The sequence below is a fragment of the Centropristis striata genome, chromosome 13 (assembly GCF_030273125.1).
Source record: "Centropristis striata isolate RG_2023a ecotype Rhode Island chromosome 13, C.striata_1.0, whole genome shotgun sequence".
NCBI classification, from domain to species: domain Eukaryota; kingdom Metazoa; phylum Chordata; class Actinopteri; order Perciformes; family Serranidae; genus Centropristis; species Centropristis striata.
In genome coordinates, this window is record NC_081529.1 from 10,232,109 (window position 1) to 10,243,666 (window position 11,558).

The following is an 11,558-nucleotide window of genomic DNA, read 5'->3' on the forward strand; positions in this document are numbered from 1 at the left end:
TGTTCTTTTTTTTTTTTTTTTTACTGTGTTTGTCCATTGGTGATTTATGTTGTGTTTTGTTTAAATTAATAAAAAATAAAAAAAACTTTATTTTTTACGGTAAAATATGAAATGAAATGGTAATCTTAAATGTGAAATCAACAGTGCTAATATAATTTTACCGTAATATTACAAAAAGGTGCACCGTATTTATTAAGGTAAAGTTCTGGCAGCCACAGCTGCTGTTTTTTTACTGTAAAAACAACATTTTTTTTTACAGTGTGAGTGAGCCATTCATTCTGTGTGTGTTTGCTGCTGGGAGGACTGAATGTTTTTACAGACTGAGACACCCAGAGGCGGTGTGAGCTCGGTGCAGCTCCGCCATATAAAAGCAGCCAGACACAGTTGGAGTAACAGAGGACATGCTTGTGCAATGTTACAGCGAGGCTGCTTGTTCTTGTTCTGTTTCTTCACAGGTTCAGTTGCAGAACGAGGAAACTCTTCAGGTGGAACAGTCCTCTCACTTTGGTAAAACACAAGAAGATATCAAGAGCTGCCTGGATTACTTTATTTTTAAAAGTTGCTTCAGTTATGAGTAATTGTCAAGATCAGAGCATTCCTGATCATATCCATGGATTTAACATTTCAAAGGTAGGTTCAATATGTTTCATTGAAGAAAGGACAAATGGTACGCCCCGAGGCTCCTGTTTCAAGTTCAGTTTGATTTATCATGTTAAATTCACATTTTACAGTAACAGTTACAGTTTGGATTTATTTAAACTATTTGGAGAATGGCTATGGAGTCACTGGAGTGCCTTAAAAAGAAGAAAAAGCTGTCAAAGAATAAGAAAAATAAGTGGAAATTGAAAAAAAAAAGGAATTCATAGTAAAAGTAAATAAAAATTCTGGAAATATTAGGATAATTAGGATAATTGGGATAAAGAAAAACAAAAGAATAAATAAATTATTTTACAGAAATAAAATAATAATAATAATAATAATAATAATAATAATAATAATAATAATAATACATTTAGTCATTTAAGATTAATAATAATCTTAAAATGTAAAGGGAAATAAATAAATAAGTCAATAAAAAATGTTGAAATATAAAGATAAAGAAAAACAAAATAAATAAGTGATTTTTAAGAAATGGAACTTTATTTATGGAAAAATAAATAAATAAATAAGGAATTAAAAAAAGTGTAAATATATAGAGTTACATAAAAGAATAAAATGTGAAAATATAAAGCCACATTCAATCCAAATATATAATATATAAAATGTAATATAAAGATTAAAATTTAAAATCTAATGTAAAGAATAATTGTAAGCGTCTTCATTTAATTTCACATGTATATGTGTATTATTTACTTATATATTTTCTTTTTTTCATATTAATGAGTATATTTGTTCCTCCATATCTTATATTTAATTTATTTCCAAATTAATTTTCTTAATTTTTAGGCATAAAAATATTTAACAGAAAATGAAATGAAACGCTCACGCTATCAAATATAAAAATGTGACAGCTGGAAGGAAAGCTACTATGAACTGTTTGAGGCTACTTAGGTAGTATCTGGCTGTCATCATTCTGTTTTATCATTATTATCTGAAGTTTATCATTTCATAGTCACAGAGCATAACCTGTAAGCAGAGAAACAACTTTTACATATTCCACTTAATAAACACAGTGTAAGTAAATATCAAGATTAGAATTTAACCCTTCCGTTATGTTCGGTTCTCAGGAGCAGCTATAAAGTTCATGGGTCAATTTCACGTTTAATGATCTAAAAGTGTCAGAAACAAAAAAATCCCAATAAACATTGTTTGTATTCCATTGAAAACTCTAATTTACCTCTCAATGATGAGTTCAATGAGGAGAATGAACTTGTTTTTCGTAAAAATGTGTAATAATGTTCATTGGAAAGACTTACAAATAAAATGCAATGGTGTTACATGACATTGACTTTTTCATTTTTACTATTTTTTACTTAATTGACTTACTGTCAATATGCACAAAGAATAAGAAAACACATTCCCGTATATAATCTCTTTAAATAAAAATGTGACATATGAATAATAATAAAAGAATACTATCTACCTAGCTATCAGTATCCATATGCACAATATTTCCCAACATCTGGCATGTTTGCATGCGTGACTTGTTCTTAGCTGCATATGATATTTCCTGATATAACAAGGTGACCGTGTTATGCTGCTGCCGCATGATAGAGCACTTTTAGAGGAATGTGTGCAGGAGTTTTCAGTGTCAACAAAACTGTCAGAACTTGTTTCAGATTTTCCGTGTTGCCTCATCATGTGAAGAGAAAAAAAATAACCTCTTTGCACTTAAACCTCAGAGAGAGGGAGCTGGGGACTCATTGTTGTGGTCAAGTTGAGTCATTTTGTCCACTGGAGACAACAGTAATGAAATGTCTTAATGGAAGTTTTCCAGCTGTGCAATTTTGCCAGAAAATTTAAAAACCTGTAAGGGACTGTGTGAAAATTATTTGGCCTGGAGAGGGAGGCGGTAACCCTCCTGTGGGAGCGGGAGCACAATCCAGGCTTTCTGTCTTTCAGAGGCTGTAGGGGGGCTCATTTTTAGATAGGAAATACTGATAGAATCTTCAGAAAAACCCAAGGAATCCATTGGTGTCATGTCAGGAAGGGGCTCAATAACTCTCCGAAGTTAGACTAAACCAGGGATGGGCAACTTAAATGCTGGAGGGGGCCACAATTTTCCATCGACACTACCACAGGGCCACATATAGGACCGTGCACTTAACCAGATATGATGAAACTGAAATTTTCAATATGTTTACAGTGCAGTAACTTAACATATTTCATGCTCAAATGCATGTATAACAGTATAAATAGGAATACAAAAGGTTTGAAGCAAATAAAATATAACCACTTACTGTGATTTCTTTTTTTTTCAGTGCAAGAACAGCAGACCAACATTAATTGCAAGAAGTAATTTTGTGCATTTTTACACTGCACTTTTAAGATTTCATGCTCAAATGCATGTAGTTGTACTGAGGGCCACTTCAAGTGAGGGTGCGGGACGTATCAGCCCCCGGGCCTCCAGTTGCCCATCCCTGGACTAGAACATTATGATATGGGTATATGAAGGCCATTCCCAAGCTCAATTATGTCTTATAAGTTGTTGCAGTTACTTCTTGCAATTAATGTTGGTCTGCTGTTCTTGCACTAAAAAAAGAAATCACAGTAAGTGGTTATTTTTTATTTGCGTCAAACCTTTTGTATTCCTATTTATCCTGTTATACATGCATTTGCATGAAATATGTTAAGTTACTGCACTGAAAACATATTTAAAATTGCAGTTTCATCATATCTAGTTAAGTACACGGTCCTATATGTGGCCCTTTGGTAGTGGCCATGAAAAATTGTGGCCCCCTCCAGCATTTAAGTTGCCCAACCCTGTTCTTGGCCCTTATACACTCTAAACTGTTGATATTTGAATATTTCTTCAGATTTACTGCTGACCACTGTTGCTTTCTCCACCTAAGAACATTTCAGCATGCTGAGCCAGATTTGTTTTCTTTTCAGTACCTTTTCACCCAGAGGAACCACATCGGGCCCAAAGCTCGGCGGTGATGCTGGCCATGCAGCATTACAACTCTTCAGGCATCACTGCCCCCTTCCCCCTGTCCAACCACACCAGCATGGTGCAGGACCCTGACCCAGCAAACGACACCACCCGTCTAGTAATGAAGTCTCCCATATCGGCCTGCCTCACCATGACTCTGGGCATCCTGTTCAACGTGGTGGCCCTCGTCATCCTCGCCAAGGCCTACAACCGTTTCCGCCGGCGGTCCAAAGCCACGTTCCTGCTGTTCGCCAGCTCCCTGGTGGCAACAGACCTGGCCGGACATGTCATCAACGGAGCCCTCGTATTGAAAAGGTACTCAGAAAGGGGAGGAGATCCCTCAAACCCAGACATGCCTTGTCTGTTCCTGGGAGGTTGCATGGTGTTCTTCGGCCTCTGCCCTCTCTTCCTGGGCTGTGCCATGGCCGGGGAGCGCTGCCTGGGCGTCACCAGGCCGCTGCTGCACGCTCGCCTGGTGACCACGGCACGGACCAAACTGGCGCTGGCCCTGATCTGGCTGCTGGCTTTATCTGTGGCCTTTCTACCCTTCTTCAGCCTGGGTGCCTACACTTACCAACACCCAGGGACGTGGTGTTTTATCAGGGTGATGGAGGACACCAAGGCCACAGATCTGGCCTTTGTGACGCTGTTCTCTGGACTGGCTCTGAGCTCTCTGGCCTCAGCCTTTGTGTGCAACACCATCAGCGGGATCACACTGGTGAGAGCTCGGCTAAAGAAGAGGTCGTGCACCCAACGCTGCTCTGCCAGGTCCCACGACACAGAGATGGTGGTCCAGCTGGTTGGGATCATGGTCACCTCCTGCATCTGCTGGAGCCCTCTGCTGGTGAGTGTCAGATAAGTCCTCTCCCACATATCAACTCACCTCTTAACCCTCCTTTTATGTTTGTTTCTCAGGAGCAGAAATAATGTTCCTGGGTCTATTTGACCCAGGGCATGTTTTTGATTGATTGATCGATTCAAGTTTATCTCAAATATGAAAACAAAATAATGAAAAAAGAGTAAGACAAAACATTTAACATGAGATATACATGTATACATATTCGAAAAGGAGTGAGAAGAAGAAGTAAAAATTATAAACTCTGACCGCCTCTCCTTAAATATGACTAGTTACAATCCTTGGCTAAACATGTCTTGTATTACAAAAAACATAAATATAATTTACTTACACACAGTAATACATACATACACACATACATACAAACATACATACATACATACATACATACATACTTGCATGCATACATACATACATACATACATACATACATACATACATACATACATACATACATACATACATACACACACATGCCCACATATGCATACATACACAAACACACGCACACATACAAACAAAAAGAAAAGAAACAACAACACAAAATGATAACCAGTATAAAAATGATAAAAATAAATAAACACAGTATCCTCATAACTATTGGTGCTACCCAACAACTTCCTCATCCCTGTACCTCTGGAAAATAGTGTCTTTGTACCTCAACTGTTTCATGTTTGGACATTGCTTCAACTCCATAGTGAGCTTGTTCCATTTAATTATACAAAAGTGTCAGAAACCAAAAAATCCCAACACCAGCTCTTAAATGTCAGTCAACCACTGTGATAAAGAAACGTCCACTCAGACAGCAGCCACCGTTTCTATAAATGTGTCCACAAACAGTTCAACACTGTTTTGAAAAATGAAAAAGAATATGTGCAATAGCTGCAGTAATACTAGTTTACCTCTCACAGATCATTGTTCTATGAGGATAATTCGTTTTTCATGAAAAAAAGAAGTTTAAAATATAAAATACAAAAGTTTTACATGATTTAAAAAAAAGTATAATACATGTTGATTTTTTTTCTTTTTATGGACTGATATCGATAAATTACCACAACATGCAAATATGTGAAATTAATCACTTTCATTTAATATGTTGATTACATGAGGATAATTCGTTTTTCATTATAAAAAATGTTTAAAATATGAAATACAATAGTTTTACATGACATTGACTTTAAAAAAAAAATGTTTTTCTTTTAATGGACTGACACACAAATATGTGAAATTAATAATTTTCATTTAATATGTTGATTGCACTTGAGAAATTTAATCCCAAAAACATACTTTTAACTATTTGTTTTTTAGATTTTTAAACCTTGAAATGGGTCTGACCGGTAGCATAACAGGAAGGTTAAAAAGGCAAGTTTGGTATGACAACATGTCACCATGTTGATGGATCAGTGCAGAAAGTTACTTTAAATGTCCAGAACTTACAAACAGATTAAAATACTGCAACTACACTGTATGTTGTTTATTTTTTTTGGAGATAAACATGTCAATACACCAACATAAACATCATGTTATCTATTTAGAGAATTCTCAGCATGCCTCTTAAATATAATACTCTGAAAAGATGTTCTTACAAGACACATTTCATAATTATTTCATTTTAATAGGATTTATGCTTGCTCAAGTTAGATGAAGTGATTAATTGATTTAAGATAAGATAAGATGAGATATGACTTTATTTATTCTGCAGTGGGGAAATTTAGTTATCACAGCAGCTCAAGGTACAGACACATATGGAAAACAGAATAAAGAATATAAACAAAAAGACATATACATACATTCTATACTCATTATATACATACATTTCTGCTATTTTGCAATTATTATTGATCTATTATTTTTTCTGTTTATTTGTTTTCCTGAAAGTACTTTGCATTTCACAGATTTTGCACATTGGAGAAAACAATTAGCCACGGTATCTCCACTATGGTGCAGATGACTAATACTCAACAGCTGATTTACTGATTAAAAGAACTTTTATTGTGGATAAAATAATTCACAATCGGAATATTGTCACAATATCCAGAGATTATTTAAAAAAATAATGCTATCTCTGAAATTAATCTTGAACTTAGTTTATTTGTGCATTTTGTCTTTCTAAATTACACTCAAAATATGAGAGTCGGGTCTGTTACCAAAACTGTACCAAAGTGTACAAAAAGAAGAAGCTGAAATGTGTTTTAACCCTTTGATGCACAACATGGGTCTAAAGTGACCCGACAGGGTTTTTATGTTCTATATCTTTGCAATAATTTATTCATTTCATCATTCAGTATTCCAGGTTTTTCCTCAATTAACTTGTTTTTTATCATCATACATCCTAATTTTATGTTTTCCTTTATTCGTTTTTGAATAAAATCCCTTTTTGTGTTAGGCCTACTACCCTTCTAATGCACAACATGGGTCAAAAATGACCCATATCCATTTTTTAGCTTAGTAGCTTGTTAAGCTAAATAGCCTACTTAGCTAACTTCTTGGCTAAGTAGCTTGCTAAGCTAACTGCTTAGCTAACTTCTTGTCTAGGTATTTAGCTTAGCAAGCTACTTAGCCAAGTAGTTAGCTATGTAATAATACTTTTTTTTTTCATAAAGTATGAGAGGCAAAATGGAAATAATGATCTGTTGTTATCAAAAACATGTAAAGAATACTTGAAATAGTTAATCATAAAATAAGTTGATATCAAAATATAGAGCACAGAAACACACAGCAAGCATTAAATAACATGGGAAATTAATGCGGGTCATTTTTTACCCATGTTGTGCATTAGAAGGGGTGTCAATATGTTGTGCATCAAAGGGTTAAGAGGCACTGGATTGTTTATAATATCTATTATTATTTTATTTTTAACATATAATGGTTGTGTCAGTACCAGTACATCAAAACACCCCTAGCACCCGTTCACAGTACAGTGTGAACGGGTGCGACTGCAAACACTAAGAAAGGACACGCGACTTTTCGTCATAGCAAACATGAGGAAACAGGAAGTTCTTAATTTCAAAATAATTCTGACTAACTGAGGTAAAGGTCACTCAAACAATAGCCCTTTCTATACTAGTTACTGTGTTCCCTTGAATTGCCTTTGAATTGAAGTAAATGAGGGCCAAGTCAGAAACCATAAACAAAGTCTCATTTATCCAACACTGTCAGAAAAAATTGGTTCATTTGTACCTTTAGTGGTAGAACAGCTTATGACGGACAGTACTCGTATTACTATTTAACTCCCTCGCATGAGTAAAAAACAAAGCTTGCACAGGTATGCCACTTGTCTACGTGACTCCAGATGAGTAGCGTGTCTGCACAAGCTGAGACAGTAAATGCAGGAAAGTGTTTTTATAGTAAGGTGGAGTAATGTGTTTTTTGTTCAAGGTATTACAGGGATGGTACTTGATCTACAAACAGTAATTTGGGGCTAAAGTATGTAGTCACTCCAGTCTGTCAGAAGATATTATCTGTATTTTTTCACATCAACCAGATTCATATTTGTTAGGCTGCATCAGTTTTTATGAATGATGAGTAAGATATTTAAAGGTTTAAAGGAACACATTTAACCCAAATTGACAATTTGTATGTCAGATACTCACCTCTTGATAGCTTGAACTCTTTAAGAAAGCTTTGTTTTTTTTCCACGTGCCTCCACAGTGAGGGACGAATCCGAAAACGAACAAATTTCTTGATGAATCAAAGTAAACGTTTGCCACGTTTAACACCAGAAAAACTAGACCTACTGTATATAAAAACATCTGCTGAGAAAGCCGCTGATCACATGACACAATTTACAGTGGCGGAAAGTAAAGTATTCAAAGTATACAGGTCCCTTACTGAAGTAAAAGTACTAATACCACACTGTGAAATTACTCTACTATAAGTAAAAGTCCTGCATTCAAAACTTGCTGAAGCAAAAGTACAAAAGTATCAGCATCAAAATGTACTTAACGTATCAAAAGTAAAAATACTCGTTATGCAGAATGAACCCACTCAGTTATATTCTTTATTTTCCAAATATATTATTATATCATTTCAATTTTCTCAAGGTAGGGTTCATTGTAACTACTTAATATACTGTTATGAGGTTTAATTATAAGAAAATGTCTAATCACTTTAAATTGATCTTGTTTTTATGTTAAATCTCGACCTGAAAAGTAACTAAAGCTGTCAACTAAATGTAGTGGAGTAAAAAGTGCAATATTTGCCTCAAAATATAGTGGAGTAGAAGTATAAAGTTACATAAAATGGAAATACTCAAGTAAAGTATAAGTACCTCAAAATGATACTTAAGTACAGTAATTGAGTAAATGTACTTAGTTACATTTAACCACTGACTGTCGATATGTTTTATGTGCCAAACCAACCCAGGACTTTCACCCAGGAGAAAACAAAAGTCAACACCGTTACTTGAATCAACCTCTGTGTGTCATACTTTTACGTGGCCAACTTACCTGTCATTTCTGGTTCGCATGTCGCCCTTGTAACAATTTTACTTTCAGCATTTTTGTGTTTTTATTTTACTTATAATAATGTTTTAAATGATATTTTATAGCGCCTGACCATGAACTTCTTTGCACTTACCTTAGAGACAGTGGTGGAAAAAGTATTCAGATCCCTTACTTCAGTAAAAGTACTAATACCACACTGTGAAATGACTCCACTACAAGTAAAAGTCCTGCATAAAAAACTTACTGAAGTAAAAGTACAAAAGTATCAGCATCAAAATGTACTTAAAGTATCAAAAGTAAAAGTACTCGTTATGCAGAATGAACCCACTCTGTTTTATATATTCTAAATATATTATTAGATTATTTGTATTGATGTTTTTATCATTAAATTGATAATGTTTTTATGTTATATCTCGACCTGAAAAGAAACTAAAGCTGTCAGCTAAATGTAGTGGAGTAAAAAGTGCAATACTTGCCTAAACATGTAGTGAAGTAGAAGTAAAAAGTTATAAAAAATGGAAATACTCAAGTAAAGTACCTCAAAATTGTACCTATGTAAAGTACTTGAGTAAATGTACTTAGTTACTTTCCACCACTGTTTAGAGAAGTAGTTTTGTAGCGTCAACTTAAGGGAATGATGATCTGATAACGCTCATTTAATTATGTGATAACATTCGAAAAACAAAGTTTTCTTCAAGAATATAGAAATTGTAATTTTGGAGGTCAAATATTCCTTTAAACAATTTCCTTTTAACTGTGTTTCAACACATGTAAGATCTTAGTATGAGTTTATCAGATGTTAATAGATGAACCTAAACATTTATTTTTATTTTTTAGGTGTTTGGACTGATGTCAGCCACACGCTCCTACAGTGGTCTCATGGACAGTGACAGAGAGACTTATAGGGGACTGATGATAACAGGGGTCAGGATGGCAACCTGTAACCAGATCCTGGACCCGTGGGTCTACATCCTACTGCGACGCGCAATCCTCAGGAAGATCTACCGCATTACGAAAAGACAGGCCAGTTTCAAGAGTAGCATGTTCCATTCTGTTCGCTGGGATGTCAACTCCTACCAGAACTCAGAGAAAAAAGGTGTTCCAAAGATTTAAATGGACTCGGAGAGGAAGAAAAGGGACCTGTCGGCGGGATCACCACTGAGTCCAGCATCTACCATCTGGATCCAAATTCAGTGTGAAAAGTTCTCTTTTAATCCACCCTGGTTTATGTGTATGAAGTATATGTGTTGGGATCCAAAGTGGGTAAAAATTTAATTAATTGCTCCAGATTTGAATCATCACTGACCAGCTTATGATAAACTCTTGGGTTTGTACGTAAAGTATGAGCTAATGTTACACTACATATAAAAAAAGCTCCAACTCATTATAAACTGCTAATATCAGAATGCAACATAACCAAAATGCAGGACGTGTTTGCATGGCAGTGTGTCCTCTATGAGAGAAGATGTAAATATAAAATAAATGTTGGTTAGCTGAAATGAAGACTGAGTTTAGTCTTAAAGCAAACATCTCAACCCAAAGTTTGGTCTGTTTTGTTCTGTGACACAATGTAAAGTCAATGAATTGTATAAATGCCCACATAAGGGAGCCAAAGAGCAGTTTGTGCTTTTACCTCAGCTTGAAGATGTGAAAAAACACCACATGTGTGTCCATTGTTGTGACATGAATGTGTGTGTGTGTGTGTGTGTGTGTGTGTGTGTGTGTGTGTGTGTGTGTGTGTGTGTGTGTGTGTGTTATTGTGTGTTTGTGAACAGTATTTTCCCTACGTGTCTGGGGACTGAAGTGAAGCTATGTTTTGCAAAAGCTAATTGAATGTAATTTTGTTACCAAAAGGGAATGTAATGATTGGATAATAAAAGGTTATCTGTCAATGTTCATTCTTATTCTGGTTTATAATTCTTACATTCAGCTTTATTCTGGCTGAGTAATAAAGCAAGCCAGTCTCATGTCTAGTCTATTTGTTAATATTTTCTTCAATCTGCACATCACAGTGTGTAACAGCAGAGTGTACACGTGTTGTGAACCCTGTGTGCTCTTTAAATAGCAGGAACATACTGTGCCATTGACTTTAGACCATGTTTCCAAAAGCTGCATGGACACAGAGAAAAAAACAATAATACCTCTAAAGCTTGAAGATTTAATGTGTAAATTTTACTTTTAACACATTTGCACAGGGTGTAAGATCATCAGGAGCATAACTACCTTACCTGACAGTGAAAGCCTCACTCTGGCAATATTTTAATGAAAAAACACTGATTTAATAGGACTCTATGTATAAAATGTATACCTAGATCCCAGACAAAACCCAGACTTCTGTCCTGACTCATGTTTTTACAATAATTTGATGTCTTTCATAGGCAGCATTCCTAAGTGTTGATGTTTTTACACATTCTGTCATTTTTTAAAAAGTTAGGATGCTGTAAAACCCGTAAATAAATTTTAAAAAGCAATGATCTGCACAAAGTCAAGATAGCTTATCTGGTAAACTTTTGTTTTTTTGTAAATATAATATTCAAATATACAGTAATCCTATTCTAAATTTGGTGGATTATGTGTTTCTCAATCTTACACACAGCTACAAACTCTCTTACAGCAAGCTGAACCAACAGACCTTTTGAAGGAATCAGACTCGCAAGATATAAGG

General features: G+C 35.1%; 1 protein-coding gene across 1 annotated transcript; it reads left to right on the forward strand.

Moving 5' to 3' along the window:
* Window positions 1-304: 304 nt before the first annotated feature.
* LOC131982583 (prostaglandin E2 receptor EP1 subtype-like) lies at window positions 305-10,597 on the forward strand. Its single transcript, XM_059347083.1, has 3 exons — window positions 305-630; window positions 3,553-4,436; window positions 9,731-10,597. The coding sequence occupies exons 2-3, from the start codon at window positions 3,600-3,602 to the stop codon at window positions 10,004-10,006; spliced, it is 1,113 nt and encodes a 370-aa protein (XP_059203066.1). The 5' UTR covers window positions 305-630; window positions 3,553-3,599; the 3' UTR covers window positions 10,007-10,597.
* The last annotated feature ends 961 nt before the right edge of the window (window positions 10,598-11,558 follow it).

What these genes read in the sequence shown, in the direction of transcription:
- LOC131982583 (XM_059347083.1), top strand. Translation starts at nt 3,600, where the DNA reads ATGCTGGCCATGCAGCATTACAACTCTTCAGGCATCACTGCCCCCTTC. An exon ending in TCTGCTGGAGCCCTCTGCTG is followed by an intron (nt 4,437 to 9,730) that starts GTGAGTGTCAGA and finishes TTTATTTTTTAG; the next exon opens with GTGTTTGGACTGATGTCAGC.